Source organism: Leucoraja erinacea, chromosome 31, assembly GCF_028641065.1.
Source record: "Leucoraja erinacea ecotype New England chromosome 31, Leri_hhj_1, whole genome shotgun sequence".
Taxonomy (NCBI): domain Eukaryota; kingdom Metazoa; phylum Chordata; class Chondrichthyes; order Rajiformes; family Rajidae; genus Leucoraja; species Leucoraja erinaceus.
In genome coordinates, this window is record NC_073407.1 from 9,601,194 (window position 1) to 9,621,658 (window position 20,465).

Below are 20,465 nucleotides of genomic sequence, written 5' to 3' on the forward strand. Positions count from 1 at the left end.
ATCACCTCACCTCTGGCGATCTCCCCACCAACGCCTCCAAACTCATCGTTCCCCAGCCCGCTTCTATCCCAAGTCTGAAGGGGCCCCGACCCGAAAAGTCACCTATCAATGTTCTCCACACTGACTTGCTGAGTCAATCCAGCACTCTGTGTACTTTTTTAGTAAACTAGCATCTGCAGTTCCTTGTTTCTACATCGGGCGTTCTGGTTTGTTAAACCTTTCAATAAAAATACCCTGCGGTTCCTAAACACAGTGTTGGAAAGAATGCATTCCCTCCTCGCTCACGTCCATTCAAATCCCTCTCATCCACCAGCATCACCACCCTTCCAGGGGGAAAAACGTGCAAAATTCCATTTCAGGATTTGGGGACTGCCAGTTGTAACAGTTTGGGAAATAATAAAAAATGGAATATGTAGCAAATTTCAACATCTCCTTCAAAAATAGAAATTTAAAATTAATTCAACAATGTTTTGCAACAAACTACTCCAGCACCATTTTGATAATTTTGTCACAAGATACAACACTTAAGTAGCAGTTACTCCCGATACTAGATATATCATCCTTTTAACTGTATTTCCTCATGTCCCAGCTTGGCCATTAAGGATTAATAACAAAAATGAACAGATATCCTGGGAACGACAAAATACAGGGAAATCGATAATTTCTTCATTGGCCCAAATGAATAACTCCCATTAGAAGTAGAAGTGAGTCAGAATTTCAACTCAAGACAGCAATTAATATTTACTGAGCCACAATAGAATCTTTCTGCAGGTTTGCAACCAATTATTACAATAAAAAAAAAGGTATATTGTACCCATTTAAAGGCTTCCCATGATTACAATATTAATGCTTTTGTTTCTTTGTACATTGAGTAATATAGAAACATAGACAAATAGGTGCAGGAATAGGCCAATTGAGTGAGCAGTGCCATTCAACATGATCATGGCTGATCATCTAAAATCAGTAACCCGTTCCTGCTTTTTTCCCCCCATATCCCTTGATTTCTTTAGCCCGAAGAGCTAAATCTATCTCTCTCTTGAAAACATCAAGTGAATTGGCCTCCATTGCCTTCAGAGAATTCCACAGAATCACAATTCTCTGGGTGAAGACAATTTTCCCCATCTCAGTCCGAAATGGCCTACCCCTTATTCTTAAACTGTGACCCCTGGTTTTGGACTCCCCCAACATCGGGAACATGTTTCCTGCCTCCAGCGTGTCCAAACCCTTAACAATCTTATATGTTTCAATAAGACTTCCTCTCATCCTTCTAAACTCCAGAGTGTACAAGCCCAGCTGCTTCATTCTCTCAGCATATGACAGTCCCGACATCCCGGGAATTAACCTTGTAAACCTACGCTGCACTCCCTGAATAGCAAGAATGCACTCCCTCAATAGCAAGAATTTCATCGTATTAATATGCAATAATACTTCTGCAGATACCAAATTAAAAAATGATAAACATACACATTAAAAAAAAAAAATGAAATACAGCACATCTACTATGGACTGAAATACAAAACACAGGCAAGATAGTACTTTATCCATGAACTTTGACCAAAGAGTTCACTGTTGGAATAAGACAATTTTCAATCCAGTCTGAAACTAGTATCGACAAAACTTGTGGCTCTAAATCACTTTCGTAATAGCTTGAGAAAATTGAACTTGATAGCAATATCATTATCTGAGATAGTTTTTTTCTTTATTTCATTAAATGATTCAAATCCATTAAGTTGCCAAATTACAAGTGTGAATTGAAATGCAATTTTTCCTGATTGGATGTGTTCTGCGCTATCGACCTTGATAACACATCAGCACGTAAATTAATTGTACAAAGGAATTCATTCAAACTAAATTATGCCAAGAAAATGGTTTTGTCACAAAGCACAATTTACACACAATTTCTGATGCCAGATTACGATTTCACTAACTATGACGAATAATGAGTTCTTATTAATTAGGAAGGAATCCTAATTCCAGGCACACAACTTAGCTGTGTATACTGCCCTAGCATATGTTCAGTGTCGATAGCAGAGGACAAATTTCTATCCAAGGTGCTTTATTCATCTGATGGTTAAAATATTTCACACCTGATTTGGACCTGTGTCAAACTGATCAGTATGCAAGTCTAGACCGCAATCCTGCACCAATTATTATTTCCTGTAAAAAAAATCCACTCGTATACCTGGTGTCCCAATCATCAAATATTAGGAACCTGTAACCTTTAAGTGGACGAGAAAGCTTATACAGTGTAGGGACACGTTGAAATGAAAAGCTATATTCTCATCCATTAGAAATTCCCAAGGACAGGATTGTGTCCAAAATGCAATTACAAAGGCAATCAATTTTCAATTCTCCAAATAGCCAGCATGTTGATTTTGTTCACAGAATTTACCTTAAGATTTCACTTTTAGCAGCATGATGCAGGGTACATGCTTGCGCACAATTTCGAATTGATGTTACATTCCCCAACATAACCAGGAAATGGTTACACTGGAAACCATTAATTTCTCAAATCATATCCACCCATATGGATCTTATTCACAGCACTGTGGCCTAAGAGCTTAATTGCATGAGGGATTAACTTCATTGAACCGCTAAATCTTGTGAAGCAAACAGCAGCAAGCTAATTTTTAATATTAGCCACTCAGTACACAAGAACCTACACAGACTATGCTCCATTACGTTTCGGGTCGAGACCATTCGTCAGACTGACAGTCAGTCAAAGTTTAAAGATGTGCAGGCCAAGTTTTTTTTTTACACAGAGGATGTACTGCCATGGATATTGATGGAGGCAGAAACAATAATGGTATTTCAGAGGCTTGTAGACTGATGGATATGCAGGGAATAGAGGGCCAATATGTTCAGCACAGATATTATGGGCCGAATGGCATGTTTCTGTTCTTTTCTATGTTTGTTGTAAATTTACTTATGCAAATGAATAGTTCCCTTTTGGAAAGCAGTGGTAGGCTCCCTCAAATCACTTAAATGGGGATGTCAAAATCAAGGAAGAGCAGTGCCTCTTTCAAGAGAGAGCTAGACAGAGTTCTTAAAGATAGAGGATATGGGGAGAAGGCAGGAACTGGGTACGGTTTGTGAATAATCAGCCATGATCACATTGAATGGCGGTTCTGGCCCGAGGGGCTGAATGGCCTACTCTTGCACCTATTGTCTATTTTTTATTAGTTGAGCCACGATTTTGTCATAAATGCCAAAAGTGCCTTTTCATGCCTTTCTTGATGATTTCAGGAAGATAATGCCTTTTTCTCGATCGAGTGCCTAAATCAGCCTTTTTTGCCGTTTTAACGTAACTTACAAGAAAATTTACACCACCAGGGTGAAACCCGGCTGTAAGTGGGTGTTAAGTGGTGATTGGAGAGGGGTGCGTGGGAAAGGGTCCAGTCTTTGCAAACTGGAGTTAAGCTGTGATTAGGTGTGAAGTGTTTATCGAAACTGCAGTCGAACTGGTTCAGGTCGTTGGTCAGCTGACGATTCAGGAAGCAGTTCTGATTCCTCTTCTTAGCTTGTATTTGGCCTGCCTATAGAGGTCTGCATCCCCACTCCTGTAGGATCTACCCCTGCACAAGTGTCCAAATGTCTGAAGTCAAGACAACACCTTGTAAAAAAACTGAACGATTTGGTGAGAGTGTACGGGAGTGATATATTCTCTACAGAAAACTGTGTGCTGTTCTGCAACGCATGTGAGAAAGCAGTGAATCATGAGAAAAAATATTTCATCTTCATGCATATACAGACAGCTAAACACAAGTTGGTGGCAGAGAAACTGAAGGTAGGAAATACACAAGCCTCACAACATTTACTGCTGGCTCCAATTGCAAATCTGAGTTTGAATGATCCGTGCAAAGCGTTAATTGATGCTGGAATGCCACTGTGGAAATTGGAAAACAACTCTCTGAGATTTGTTAGGGAAATACACAGAGGAACATATACCAATCGAGTTATCATTACGGAAAAATTATGTTGACAGCAACTTCAACATTGTTGTGCAGAAAATTAGAGAAGCAACAAAATATGGATCTCAATAGACGAGACAACTGATGCTTTGGGGAGATATCTTGCCAATGTTGTCATTGGAGGCAGGACAACCATCAAAGGAGTATTTCTTGACATCGGAAGTATTGGAGAAGTCAAAGAGCTGAACTATTGCTCAGTTGTTTACATCTTCACTTGCTGTACTTTGTAATTACAGTTCCTGGTGATGTAGGTGAAGACATACAAGGAAAATGTGAGACGTTGATTTTAGCTAACAAAGATCTTGAAGAAATACAAAACATAGCTAAAGTTCTCAAAGGTAGTTGTAATGCACAAGATATCGACATGAATGTAAAGTAGGGGGTAGGACTTGACAAGCATAGGCTTCTTCCTATCCCTTTTCGAACGAGTTCAATGTGTATTATGTTGAAATTGGCTTTTGATTTTTTAATTTATGTATGTACATATGTGTTATGTATGTGTGTATATGTATGTATGTATATATATATGTATATATATATATATGTATTTATGTATATATATAATTTTCCTTTTATTTATTCATTTTCATCTTTTCTTTTCTTCTTTTTTTTTTTAATCGTTCGAAATAAAGATATCATTCATTCATTTATTCATTCATTCCGAGTTTGTAGCTTGTCACAGGTATGCACCAGTGACCTCAGCTGGAGTAGAAATAAGTTTTTCACAACTGTAGCATATTCTGTCTGACAGAGGGCATAGTTTAACACCAGATAATTTGAAAAAAATGCTGGTAGTTATGTGCAACCAGGCAACTCTGGTCATTTTATGTGGTATACCTTTATAATTATCATTTTTAGCCATATTTTGGTGGTGGAAATAAATGCCTTTTTATGTCTTTTTTGTCAATAAATGCCTTTGTCGTGCCTTTTTTGTCATTTTATTATGCCTTTTTACCTGCCTATTTCGGAGATTTTTAGCGCCTAAACATCCTGGCTCTATTTAGTAGTCAGCGCAAGTTGGTGGTGATCCTAATGCAGTAAATGCAATCTGAGAATAAACTCTACATTTGATTACAAGTGAAAATCAGGAAGAATATCTTGTCACGTTCAAAGTCGAAGTGTTGCAGCTGCAGCCCGGGGAGGTCTCCACCATACCATTGGGCTTATGTTTGGAAACTGAAAAAATCATCAGTTCCCTCACAACAAAGCACCTGGCCTGTTCTACCTGTTTATCACAGCAACAATGTTAGCGAATCCTCAACGTTGAAAAGAGAATTGGTGGGGATATTCAATTCAGTTCACCTCCAAAACCTGAAGGAGGCGCCCCAAGCAATCTTTAGAGCCCTCACAAATCCATCTAAAAAAACTTGATAGAATGGAAAGCAGTCAACCCTGAGCTGCAGAACTCATGTTTCTACTATTTATTTATATCTGAGGGAGAGGAAAAATAAATCAACAGATGTACAACACATCTTTGAAATGATCAGAGAATAAATAATTTAGATGAACATATTACTAAACTAGCCACAAGTGAACACATCGTTGATCAACCCCTGTGACGTATGCTGGACAAACATCAGTTCCGAAGGTTACTAACAGCATCATCTGTAGAGAGTGAGGATTTTGGAGTTGCTGGAATCATGGAACTAGTACAGTGTTGAATAATAGAAATAAAAATCTGTGATCCATTTCAAAATTTTCAACGCTAATTAGGACATATATAAATATATAATTGTAATTATAAATATAAAAATAAAAATTATAAATATAATTATAAATTATAAATTACTATATAAATAAAAACACATATAAATAGAACAGAATAGATAAAATAGTACAGCACAGGAATAGGCACTTTGGCCCACAATGTCTGTGCCGAATATGATGCCAGGTTAAACTAATCCAATCAGCCTGAACGTTAGCCATGTCCCTCCATTCCTTGCATTTCCGTGTGCCTTTCTAAAGGTCTCTTCAATACCACTATTGTATCTGCCTCCTCCACCTCAGGCAGCACGTTCCAGGCACTCACCAGTCTGGGTAAAAAAAAAAATGCCACACACATCGCCTCTCTCACCATAAAACTATGCACTTTAGTCTTGGACATCTGTACCCTGACTAAAAAAAAGTCCTGACTGCCCATCCTATTTAAGCCTATGATCATTTTTTTTTTTTTTTTTTTAATCTAAGCCCCAGAGAAAATAATCCACGTTTGTCCAAACTCTCCTCATTGCGTAGACCTTCCAACCCAGGCCACATTCTGATGAAACTTTGGATGAATTTCGGACAACTACAGCACAGACAATTTATTGCTTAATGTCAGTTGTAATAACACTGAGAAAGACTGCAGACCTCCTCTCACAGTCTGTGCAAGGCACATTCCTACCTAACCAAGGTGTATTAGATCATTATTAGCATAACTGAATCCATGTATGGCTTGTTAAGAAATTCATGCAGAGGTCAGACTATTGCTGCAACACCTCCTGGAGACTTCATCCCTCAACCAGTTAATTCTACTGAAAGCCAATTTTGTTTTGTTGGTTACATGCAAGTGATTAGTAAAGGGTCAGAAAGTAGTGAGGCGGGTGCAGAGATTTCTGAGGAGGACATCAAAAAATCCAAGCATAGTCAAGATGGCACAGCTGGTAGAGCTGCTGCCTCACAGCGCCAGAAACCTGGGTTCAATCCCAACGTTGGGTGCTATCTGTGTGGAGTTTGCATGTTTTCCATGTGGCTGCATAGTTTTTCTCCAGGTGCTCCAGGTTTTCGTCCCACATCCACAAGATGTGCGGGTTTGCAGATTAATTGGACTGTAACTTGCCCTAATGTGTAGGGAGCACATAACGTGGGATAACATTGAATTAGTGTGAACAGATCGATGGTTGGCATGAACTTGGTGGGCCAAAGGGCCTGTTTCCATCAATCAATGTGCTTTAACAGGAATACACAAGTTCTCCTTTTTTTGACAGAAGCCCATTATAGGTCAAGGACCTGATGGGACTTTGATAAACCTGATGCAGAAGACATGTTTTCATTTGGAGAAGAACTTTATCAGATATCATCAATATAAGATGGCCAAATAAATAAAGAATTCGGAAGTAGTTTCTTTACCCAAAGAATGCTTATCTTGTGACCACAGGAAATAATTAAAGTGTGCAATTTTGATGCATTTAAGGGGAAGCCCGACAAACATTTGGAGAAGGGAGCAGAGGAGCATGCCAACAGGATGTAAGAAGAGGGGTAAGAGGTTGGAGTGGAGTACAAAGGCAAGCGTGGACTACGCAGACTCCATGTTTCTGAAACAAATACAGGAAATGCTGGAAACAGCGTATCAGGCAATAAAACAAAGCATTGGAGAAACTGAACAAGCCAGCCAGCATCAGTGGAGGACAATGGACAGGTGACTTTTCCAAACTAATGGGGTGGAGAAGAGGTAGTTGGTAGAGAGAGAGAGAGAGAGGTGAGGGGTGGAGCAAAAACAGCAAAGTAATAAGTGGATCCAGGTGAAGAAGGTTGATTGGTGGATGTATCGTTCTCTTCGCTCTACTTTTTGTACTCGTGTTTAGCTTGTTGAGTTCATGTACAAAAATGATCAGATTTGTTTGGGTAGCACGTAAACAAAAGCTTTTCACTGTGGCAATAATAAACCCTGTGTATTCGCCCTGTGAAAGCATTAATAGTATCATAGAATAATAAAATTCCTAAATCTAAAGCATTTTCTCACCCAGTCTGCCTCCAAGCTTTCTACAAATGTGTACAAATTAGTCTTGTTATTTAAAGAAAGGTGTCAATATGTTGGAAACCACTCTGAGAAGTTCAAGACTGATATCTGGAAAAGTTTGAGTGCCATATAAAGAAATTTGGCAGGCAATGCCTGTATATCCAGGAGTCTGGAAGTGTATTCAACTGCACATTCCCCAGGGACTATTGTCAGTGTGGACATGGAGGGGAGGTGCCCTCTCAGAGCACAAGGCGGCACAGTTACACAGCAGTAAAGTTGCTGCCTAACAGCGCCACAGAACCGGGTTTGATCCTGACTACGGGTGCTGTTTATAAAGAGTTGGTATATTCTCCCTGTCACTGCATGGGTTTCCTCCAGGGATGCTCCTGTTTACTCCCATATTCAATCACTGGTGGGCGTGGACACGGTAGGCCAAAGGGCTAGATTCCACGCTGTATCTCTAAAATTTAAGAACTTAGACAATGTTAAAAAATAAGGAGTCATCACTTTAAAACAGAGGCAAACGTTTTTCTCTTCATCAAAGGCTGGTTCAAGTGGGGTCTGAGGATATTTGTTAAGACATGGTTAGACCCTTTAAACACAAGGGGTGTAAAGTCATTGAAGGAAGATGAGAATGCAGAGCTCAGACTGTAATCCAATCAACTGCTAGCTTATTACATGGTAACTGATGTTTGAGGCCAAGCTCTTAATTCATACATTAATTGCACCATAGCTTCTTTCTGTAATAGGCATGGTTTCTGCAGTGAGAATAATACCTTAAAATTGATGTCTAGATTGTTTTTACTGATGCTTCACTGCAATGATAAAAATATTTTATTTGGAAGTGTGGCACAGTGGCGCAGCAGTAGAGTTGCAGACTTGCAGCGCCAGAGACCCGGGTTCAATCCTGACTATGGGTCCTGTCTGTATGGAGTTTGTACGTTCTCCTCGTGACCGCGTGGGGTTTCCACATCAACTCTGTTTCTCGAGATGATCGGTTTCCTCTCATGCTCCAAAGGCATGCAGGTTTATAGGCTAATTGGCCTGGTATAAGTGTAAATTGTCCCCGGTGTGTGTGGGATAGTGTTAATGTGTTGGGATCGCTGGTCGGTGCGGACTCGATGGGCTGAAGGGCCTGTTTCCGCGCTGTATCTCTAACCTTAACTAATCTAAGTGAACAGTTCTGAGGGAATGACCCTGAAAAAAACCAAAGAGCAGATTCATTACAACATAGCACTGTAATCACAATACCTTGCAGATTTTGTACAAGGAATCTTGACCATCTCCGCCTGTGTCCTTAAAGTAATCATGCGCGGGGAAAGTTCGGTTGATATCCCTGGTGATTGCACTGTCCTGGGGAGATTCCTGTTTCCATAAAGAAAAAGGCACATTACCATGTGGAAACATTAAAAGTTAAAAAGAAAATGTCATGAAACACACACAAGATCACAATTTTCCATCCCTAAATGTCTGCTCTCTCATTTTTTCCGATAAGATTATCCATAAAATCTTCAACTCCTGCCCTAAAATCGCTTTTCTGCTGAACGGCACGAAATCTGTTTCCACCGTTCTCCCGCGAGGTCGAAACACAAAGAACTGCAGACGTAGGAGTCTTGAGCAAGACACAATGTGATGGAGTAACTCAGCAAGTCAGGCAGCATCTGTGGAGGGAATGGACGGACAACTCTACTTCAGGCCACTGAGGGATGTGGAAGGATCCCGACCCGAAATGTCAAGTGCCCATTCCCTCCACAGATATTGCCTGACCCACCGAGTTCCTCGAGATCCGTGTGTTTTTCTCCTGTGAAGTAAGGCCATGTTAAAGATTGTAAATGTAGGGTATTGTTCTGAATCATTGCCAATTGCCCCCACCACCAGTCAATGATAAAAATTAAATTAATCCTCTTTTGACCTCCATTAATTGAACACAGGATTAAACCATAGAGTCTGGCATTACATGCAATTCTTTACTCAATGGGCGATTACCGATTGGGAAATAAAATGACAAGCTACTATATAAACCATCACCAGAGAGGTATGAACAGCTGCATTCAGTGTTACGCTCACTTGCTAAACATTCTCAATTATAATCAAAGTACACAAAGATCAGAACATTTTAGCGCAGGGATTTAATGACCAGACGCGAACACATAATGAGATGAACCCTGTTTATTTGTTTGGCTTCCAACCTTAAATCTAGAGTTACCAGGTTAATACCAAAGTATTTCAGGTTACAGCGAGGTAAATTAAATTTTAGGTGCAATGAATCATAAAACTGCCAAAGCACACCAGAAAAGAGGATGACGCAAGAAATATGAACAGGGTATTTGGCCTTGAGCCTGTTCTACCACAAGACAGGTAAGAGGTAAAGTGTGAAGACACACACCTCTAGATACAGGGACAGTTGTGTTTAGTTTAGCTTAGAGATACAGCGTTGAAACAGGCACTTTTGGCCTACTAAGTCCATACTGACTAGCGATCCATGAACGCTAACACTAGCCTACACACACTAGGGACAATTTACAATTACATCAAATCAATTAAACTACAAATCTGTACAAATCTTGAATGTGGGAGGAAACCGGAGAAAATCCATGCAGGTTCATGGAGAAGGTTCAAACTTCATACCGACAAAATCAACAACTAGAGAGCGGTCCTGATCTACCTCATTGGAGACACTTGGAGACTATCTTTGATCGGACTCTACCTTGCACTAAATGTTATTTCCTTTATCCTGTACCTGCACACTGTGGATGGCTTTATTGTAATCATGTATAGTCTTTTCGTTGACTGGAGAGCACACAACAAAAAAGCTTTTCACTGTACCTCGGTTCAAGTGTCAATAATCAACTAAACAAAGTTAGCTGATCTGAACTCGGCCTCATCTCATGTCAGAGGTGTCAGAGGTTATGGGGAGAAGGCAGGAGAATGTAGTTAGGAGGGAGAGATAGATCAACCACGATTGAATGGCGGAGTACACTTGATGGGCCGAATGGCCTCATTTTGCTCCTATCACTCATGATCACTCATGATGTAAATTTTCACTCCTGACCCCCATAACTCTCAACTGCACATGGCCCAAAGTTTCGTTTGGTTATTTCTACACTAAATAACTCATCAACCATAGGTCTCTGAAATGTAGAAGACCTGAGATTTATGATCTGAATTCAAAAAGATGGCACTATATGCAAGATTATCATTTTGCCATGTTAGCATCCGTGGAGTAGATTTGCTATGGTTCAGATTTTAAAAGGTTTCTATCCTGCTAAATACATTCCATGAATAAAGCCATTTTTCGGTTAACCAGTTCACTCATTTCCATTTGTCTCTTCTGGGTTTGCTTTGAAATGCGTACAGCAATATTGTTAATGAGATGTATTTTTCACTCCTGACCCATAATCTTAAGTTCGTTTGGTTATTCTACACTAAAATTCATCAACCCGAGGTCTCTAATGCAAGACCTGAGATTTTTATGATCTGAATTAAAAAAAGCGGCTACTATATGCGAGAGTATCATCCTTGCCATGTTACTACTATCCGTGAAGTAGATTTTGAGTTTCTATCCTGCTAAATACATTCCATGAATAAAGCCATTTTTCGGTTAACCAGTTCACTCATTTCCATTTGTCTCTTCTGGGTTTGCTTTGAAATGCGTACAGCAATATTGTTAATGAGATACTTGGTCTAAACTCATTAAATCTTGCAATTTGTTAATTGAGTACAATCTTAAAATAGAGACAACCAAACAGCAGACTGAATATTCCTTTCGTTATCATCAAAAGCTGCTGAGTTTATTGGTTAAATGTTTCAACCAGCTTTCTGCTGAATTCTTTTGAATAATTCGGGACCCTGTGAACACAATGCGTATGCCTGCTCTTTTTCAATCTTCAATTTCACGGTGAATGGACATGTTTGTTTAATGTACTAACTTTGACTTCGGCAAAGGTATTTCACGTTTACACATCCTGTCTGATGAGACTCAACAATATAAAATATTAGTGTGAAGGTAGTTAGTTCTATGACGTCCCCAACTACCTGGATGAAGCAGCCTGGAGAAAAGTCGAGTTGTGTTGCAATGAAAATGTAACCAAATATTAGAAACAATCTCTTCATCGTGGCTACATGTCCAGTACGCAAATGATATCTGTACACCCTCACCCTGAGCCACTGATCTCCCGGTGGCTCAGCACTTCAACTCCCCCTCCCATTCCGAATCCAACCTTTCTGTCCTGGGCCTCCTCCGTGGCCAGAGTGAGGCCCACCATCAATTGGAAGAGCAGCACCTCATATTTTGCTTGGGTAGTTTACACCCCAGTGGTATGAACATTGACTTCTCCAATGCTTTCTCCTTCTTTCCCCTTCCCAGCTCTCCCACAGCCCACTGTCTCCGCCTCTTCCTTTCTTCTTCCCGCCCCCCACCCCATCAATCTGAAGGAGGGTCTTGACCCGAAATGTCACCTATTTCCTTCGCTCCATAAATGCTGCATCACCCCCTGAGTTTCTCCAACATTTTTGTCTACCTTCTGCCCTTTTGCCCACTTTCGCTGTAGGTCTAGGCTAAGTTGTAACCCTTGATAACCTTTTTCACTGTACACATGTTACACCACAATTTTGGTGGCATCTGCAAACTCGTTAATCATCCCACCTATATCTCATCCAAATCGTTAATGTAAACAACAAACCACAGAAGACCCAGTCACTGTGACTTTGAAAGAACTAACTAGCTACCTTGAAGCCCCATATTTAGAATATTAAAATTAAACCACTACAACTATTTACTATAATATTCTAAATTCTAGGTTGATATCCCAGTGCAGTATACATAAATAATCAAACCAAGCACAAGACTAAAGGACAACATCTACATCACTGCTCTTGTCAAATTTCTTGGACACTTAAAAAAAACCCAACCAAATTCGATAAAATGAATGAAGTTTTGAGGAACATATGCATTTAGTTTACAAAAGCTTCCAGTTACCCATTACCTTAATTCTCCATTCCATCACTGCCCCACATTAGCCTATTTTACTGCTTCAAAATAGGCCAATGCTAACCCAAGAAATAGCAAATGCAAACTTGGATCATCAAGTCCCTCAGGACTCAACACCAGATTCATCATCTACACAACTGGCCAATGCTGATGAATGGTAATCAAACTGAGGTGTTTGACTTTGTTTCTTGCTCAGCAGATGCCATCTAACCTGTTGAATATTTCCCATATTTACTTCAGGTTTTCAGGATTTGTAATGTTTGCTTCTACAGTGTTTTGTATCGCACTCCACTCTTCTCCTTTAGTTTATCACCTTCCATTTACTCCACAGATGTCCTGGCTGAAGATTCCCCTCAGCTGGCATTGCCAGCTCTGCATCATTCACGTCCTCTTGAAGTGCCATCCATCTTTCACAGACATTCACTTCAATCTCCCCACCCTTCACCTATTTCTAAAAGCTAACTCTTGTTTAATGTCTAAGTGTAATTTCTTTCCTTTCTTCCTCGATGCTGCCCAAGTTGCTGAATATTTCCAGCTGTCAAGTTTTAATTCATGTTTAGTACAAGAAGTTCTTGGTTTTCCTTTGCTCTGGGTACTTTGGCTTATATATTACAAAATAATTAATTCCATCATAACCCATCAGAAACAAAGAGAAGTTTCTGTAAACCTCAGCATTTTCTGAACTGTCTTGGTTTCTGTCAAAGAACAAGAGCATGAATGGCATGCGCATACAAAATATGTTTGTCTTTTTTAAGTGCTCCATTTGCTCTAGATTTAAAAACAAGATGTTTATTGTTACTCTTCCAGATGTTACCAATGTGTCTTAAGCATGTTGCTCTTTAGTTTTGGTGCCATAACGAAAAATCAACCTGCGGGCATATAATGCAAAGAGAGGACACATTTGGATTGTTTCCTCTGGAGGGTCAAAGACTGAGGGGATTACCTTTTCTGCTTTATGTTAGTTGTATATACTTCTACCAGGTCTTTCCTGATAGAAGTATATACAACGTATATAAAGCAGAAAAGGACACAAAGTGTTGGAGTAACTCAGCAAGTCAGGCAGCATCCTCGAGAGAACATCTGCCAGAGATGCTGCCTGAATCGCTGAGTTACTCCAGCACTCCGTGACCTTTCGTTGAAACCAGCATTTCCTTATTTCTACCATTAAATAAAGCAGAGACATGATAGAGAGTAAGAGCCTTTTCCCCCAGGTGTAAATGTCAAAACATTACGAATAACTTAAAGATTAGAGGGCCAAAGCTTAAAGAGGATGTGCTGGAAAGTTTTTTATTTTACAGAGGATGGAACATGCTGCCAGAGATGGTAGAGGATCGCAAATATGATGGTGGCATTTTAAAGACCTTTAGATGGGCGGGTTTGCAGGAATATGCAGGCAGAGGAGATTAGTTTAACCTGGCATTGTGATCAACACAGACATTATGTGCCAAAGGGCCTGTTTGTTTTGTACTGTTCTATATTCAATGTGCTATATTCTAATAGTTCAAATGGCTTCAACGTCCATCAGCCCATTGATCACTAGTCTGTGCCACTCTTCCCTCACACTCTACGTGGATCAGATCTGAAGGCTGGTATTCGATTGCAGAGAATGTCAACCTAAAAGATCGCACCACTGGTCTCGGGTACACATCCAAGACACTGCCCATGGCTATCCTCTCGTCATCTGGTACCTCACCTGTGGTTAACAGATACAAATATCTCTGCCTTTGGCCCCTCATTGCCCTCCCTTGCTTCCCACAATGTCCTCGAAACAGGAAAAACATGGAAACATAGAAAATAGGTGCAGGAGTAAGCCATTCGGCCCTTCAAGCCAGCACCGCCATTCAATATGATCATGCCTGATCATCTAAAAAGCAGTACCCTGTTCTTGCTTTTTCCCCATATCCGTTGACTCCTTTAGCCCCAAGAGCTAAAACTAACACCCTCTTGAAAACATCTGGTGAATTGGCCTCCACTGCCTTCTGCGGCAGAGAAGGGTCCTGTGTCTGAGGGGGCACTTGGACAGGCCCCCAGCATTTATCCATCCTTGCGTGCTTCAAGATCTCCAACTCCACCTACTTCAAAATGTCAATGCTGAAATAGGAGTGCACCAGTGTGGGGTGGGGAGCACAGGAAAAACAGAAGGGATGGGGAGAGTATTACCGTACTTGAAATTGAGGAATTCAATTTTCATACTGTTGGGTTGTAAGCTACCCAAGCGAATATGAGGAGCCGTGGCCTCAATCTGGCATGCTAAACATTAACGTTCGAGCACCAAAAGTGCTGAGTTATCAATGCATTGATCACTAAAAGTCTCTCAGAATCATACAAATTGATGAACTATTCACTGATGCTTATGGAATCATGCCACGGAAAAACAGTGCGATTAGTTTCCTGTTGGTATTAGTTTATTATTGCCACATGTACCGAGCTATGGCGAAACACTGCTGCCATCCAGGCAAATCACACCTACTTTACAATGATAATAATATTTCAAAAGCACTTCAGTAGTCAAAAATAACTTTAGGATTTCTTAAAAGATTACACTTTTTTAAAATGTAGCATGGAATGACAAAAAATATTTATAGATTGATAAATAAACTTTAATGCCAATATATAAAAATGTGCCAATTATCTACAAATGATTTCATGAAATAATCATTGCTACATCAAATAGCAAACTGTATACTTCAAAATAATCAAATATATTCAATAATATTAAATTAGAATAATATTGAAGAGTAAATAATGATAATTTTTTTGGTTCCAAATTGCAGTTAGATCAGAGTTGCTGTTGATTTTCAGGTCAGGTCGGCGGGAGCTCCCTTCCCCCGCCCACGGGTACCATGTAATCCCGTGCTCCCTGCTCCATGGTCGGATATTCAGCGACTAAACTGTCTCCCCCACTTGGTTTGCCAGGTGAGAAGGGGGCTGGGGACCCCCAGCAGGACCAAAAACAAGACCTGTCCATCCACACTTCAGTAGAAGTTGCGATCACCGTCGCCCATAGCATTGTAAGGAATAATGATAAAACACACACACACCAAAATCCTATACTTCCAGCGGCGGAAGTCCGCAGGAGCTGGAGGACTGAGATGTGTGGTGCGTCCGTCACCATTCCCGTTGGAAACCAGCACCACTGCGTCGCTAATGTTTTCAATAATGATGAATGCGTGAATGAATGATGTTGATTTAGTTTCACAAATATAGAAGGAACATGGAAGCCAGATTGAGTGTGGAGGCTGGGCAGTGGATGCAAATGACGACACACTTAAGATATCTGGATTCTTTTCCAGTGGAGCTCAGCCAGCTATAGGAAGATTTAAGAGAGTTTTTTTTAAGTTTGTGTGAAAAGGTAAATATGGAAGTCTTTTGTTTCTCAGCTGGGGAAGAGGGGGGGGGGGGGGGGGGGGGGAGACAGCAGTTGGAGTAGGACCGCCAAAAAAAGAGAGAGAGAGGCTGCTCTCTCCAATCGCAATACTCCAAAAGTGGCTCAACTGAAGTTTATTGCAGAAGATAGACACAAAATGCTGGAGTACCTCAGCGGGTCAGTCAGGTGGCCTCTCTGGAGAAAAGGAACAGGTGATGTTTCGGGTCGAGACCCTTCCTCAGGCTGAGTCACGGGAGAGGGAAATTAGAGGTGTGAAAAGGTTCAGAACAAATCAGAGCCGGCACTGATGCAGTTTGCCAATGAAGAAAACATTTTATGCAGTTGTAACATGACTTGCCAAATTATGATCAATGTCTCAACCAATGAAGGCAAGCATACCATACGTCTTCTTTACCAGCCTGGTCACTTGTGTTGCCACTCGAAGGGAGCTATTGGCTTGCATCCCTAGGTCCGTCTGTATATAAATTCTACAATTGGTCCTGCCATTTACTAGATGCCTTTCTCTTACATTTCACCTCTCATTTGTCTCAATTAAACACCTCACTTGTCTCCATTCAACGCCATCTGCCATTCTCCAGCGCGCGTTTCAAACCGATTATATCCTGCTCAAACCTTTGAGAATTAATTATTTATATCCCTCAAGGCTTTCTGAGAGAGGTTCTATACTCAACTGCATGCTTCAAGTGATGGGGTTGACAGGAGGGAGGGAGGGAGGGAGGGAGAGAGAGAGTGTAACTGGTAAATGACTGCATCCCTGAACTGAATGAGCCGCATTGGTCTGCAGGCGACCTCGCTCTTTGTAATTCCGTCAGCTCCCTTTATGTGGCAACTATTGCATACATTAGGTATGGAGTAAAGTAATTGCACTGTGACTTGTCACATGAGACAATAAAGCATTCAATCAATCAGTATTGAAAAGTATTAGTTAAGAGAAGAGGTTGGACAAACTTCGATTGTTTAGTTTTTAGTTTAGTTTAGAGATACAACGCGGAAACAGGCCCTTCGGCCCACTGGATCTGCGCCGAACAGTGATCCCTGCTATCGTGGATCAACACTCTCCTACACCCACTAGGGACAATTTACATTTATACGAAGTCAATTAACCTACAAACCTGTACGTCTTTGGAGTGTGGGAGGAAACCGAAGATCTCAGAGAAAACCCACGCCATTGTTAAAAGAGGGCACCATTTACAACAGATGTGGCAAACGTGTTTCCAGACCAAAGTCTTTAAGTATCAAGGTAAAGATATGAATGAATGAATAACCTTTAATAATCCTTTACAGGAAATTACAGTGCCACAACAGCTTCAAGACAGACATAACACCACACATTTCCACAGATATCTTCAATACTTAATAAGTTAAAATTTTTGTGCATTATAAAACCTTATAGCAGCTGGTATACAAGACTTCCTATGTCTCTCCGTTTTGCACATTGGTGCAATCAGTCTCTGACTGAAGATGCTGCACTTGATCACCTTCAGGGCGTGGAGTGGGTGAGTGGGGTTGGTCATTATTGAGCCTAGTTTGTTCAGAGTTCTGGCCTCTGCCACCTGCTGGACCGTTAGTTGCTCAGCCCCAACCACTGAGCCGGCCTTCCTGATCAGCTTGTCCAGTCTGTTTTTTGTCCGCTATGCGGGCGCCTTCTCCCCAACAGGCCACAGCAAAAAAACAGAGCACTGGCCACCACTGAATGGTAGACACTGCACAGTAGGGGTTGGCAGATATTAAATGACTTTAGCCTCCTTAAAAAATACAGTCTACTTTGTCCCTTCCTGTACACCGCCTCCATAGGACTCTTCCAGTCCAGCTCACTGTCAAGCTGCACACCAAGGTACCTGTGGTTGGCGACAACCTCCACCTCAGTGCCCCTGATGGTGATTGGTGTTGGTTGAGTCCTCCTCCTCCCCCTCCTGAAATCCACAACTATCGGTATGGTTGGTAATGATAGGTTGATACTTGATGAGCAAGGGGGGGGGGGGGGAAGGTCACCAAGGGTAGTTGGAAGTGTAGTCAGAATTATAATCCAATCAACAATGATTTCATTGACTGGCAGAGCAGACTCAAGGGCCAAATGTCGCAAACCTGCTCCTATTTCATGATGTTGAGGATGTGCCCAACAAGATTGCGTATGGGGATTAACCAGTAAAAATATAAAGGCCGCATAACATTTTCAACCGGTAACGCAATAGTAAATTTTTAAACTAGATCTTCTAGAGTCGTAGCGTCCTACAGCATGGAAACAGGCCTTTAAGCCCAACTTGCCCACTCCGACCGACATGTCCCATGTACCCAGCCCCATTTGACCCATATCCCTTCAAACATGTCCTATCCATGTAGCTGTTTAAATGTTCCTGAAATGTTGCAATATTACCTGCAACTTGCCTCAAAAGATCTTGGTACAGGTACTTTTATTTCTGATTTTCTGACTATGCTTTTGTACTGTTTTTATCAAATTTTAGTACCAAATTTAACCAAGATGCAGTTCAAGATCTGAACAGATGTACACCATTGTTCTCTCTAAATTCTGCAATGAGTAATTTTAAGAATATTTAGAATCTGTACTCTGGTATTACACCAAAAGGTATCCGTTTATAAACCTCTCCTGCAAATATTTAGATCATAGAATGTATTTTCCTTGGAACCTATAAAATCCGAAGAAAAACGGGTAAATTTAGGAGCATCTGGAGGCAGTTCACTGATGAATGATATAAGCAACTGGATGAGAAAAGGCTTTTATTATATTTCATTAAAACATGCACAGCTTCTGATAACTATCTCAATTCCATACGCATGCCATTAAAAAACAAACAATTCCCACTGGAATTCCAGGCATTCCTGCTTATTACCATTTAAATTAGCTTTTATTTTTGGAACAGAAAAGAGTGAGGCATTAATAATCACTTCCAATCAGCTGAAAAAGGCGCCTGGCATGAAAAAGGCAAATAAATCATTTTAATGAATAAGAGGCAATCTTTGCATCAATCTCGCCTTGTTAATCTAGATTTATAGGATGGAATACTATCAAGCTTCATCTAATATTTGAAGCAAATGTCTTAGTTTTTACTACTGTTCTCCAATACCTGCAGCCACTGAACATCGAATCTATTCCATTGGTTAAAATACATAGATAATTAACACATTAATACGTGGAACAGATGGCAGACTAGTCATCTGTGCCATTAAATTATTATGGAAGAAATGCCTCGAGTCCTGAATGCTTTACAGCCAAGGAATTACTTTATAGTGTCAAGTCTGCAGATGCTGGAATTTTGAGCCAAACACAAAATGCTGGATTAACTCAACGGGTCAGGCAGTATCTGTGGAGGGAATGGACAGACAAAGTGCTGGGAAGTTCGGTGGGACAAGAACAGGCAGAGACAATGAGCCTACCCAGGGCAGTAATGCATGTGGACTTTGGGAAGGAGATAGAAACGATCATTGTGGGTTTGGGTTAACATGGGTCTGAAGAAGGGTCCTGACCCAAAACGTCACCTGTCCACTTCACTACAACGATGCTTATCCACCATGTTCTCCAGCACTTTGTTTATTTTTACTTTCAAGCGTAGTCAATGATGCAATGCCCGGAAGGATGGCAGGTACAGTCTGGACATGAAACTCCTCCAAAGAGCAATGTGATAAACAATCAGACAAAATCTAGATGAGCTACATCTGCCACTGAAGGAGTGTAGTGAAGATTGGGAAGATAGCCTGGGATGGCATCTACTGCCAACACATTAGGAGCAATTTATAGAGGCCAATTAACCGACAGATTTGCATGCCTTTGGGATGTGGGAGGAAATCGGAGCACCAGGAGGAAACCCACACAGTCACAGGGAGAATGCGCCAACTCCAGACAGCACCAGCGGTCAGGATCAAACCTGCACCTCTAGCGCTTGAGGACACAGCACCACTCTGCCATTGGTTTCACATCCAACTGAGAGAAAGATTAAATTTAACATCTCACCTGATTAATGGTCCCCCAAACTCAGTACAGGACTGGAGAACCAGCCTTGGTTAGCAGGCTCAATTCCCTCATGCGAGACTTGCATAAATGCAAAGGGTTTTCAAAGAGATTATTTGCCAACACTGGAATATTCCTGGTTTAATAAATGATGTTAAGGGGAGGAAAGAAAATGTACTTCCAGGAAGAAAATATTGTGCCGAGATCTATTAGCTTGATCCCAGTTACCAACTCTCAACCAGTGACAGGGCAACAACTGCAAAAGGATGGAGATAAAATAAAAGCACCACCAAAATTGCAGAATTTAATAACCCGCAGAGGCATCAGTTTCAATTGATAATAATTACTCAATTGTTCCTAATTTTATAAGATCAGTTACATAAAAAGACTGAAGGGTCCTGACGCGAAATGTCACCTATCCATGTTCTTCTGCC

At 40.8% G+C, this 20,465-nt stretch overlaps 1 protein-coding gene across 7 annotated transcripts in view; it reads right to left on the minus strand.

Annotated features, from left to right (window-relative positions):
• The window catches only part of LOC129711885 (rab GTPase-activating protein 1), a 154,372-nt gene that overhangs the window by 35,022 nt on the left and 98,885 nt on the right, over nt 1–20,465 (minus strand). For all 7 annotated transcript variants that reach the window (XM_055659877.1, XM_055659881.1, XM_055659880.1 and 4 more), the window contains one exon: nt 8,941–9,054. In XM_055659877.1, the coding sequence (XP_055515852.1) occupies nt 8,941–9,054 (114 nt within the window). The remainder of the gene's footprint in view (nt 1–8,940; nt 9,055–20,465) is intronic.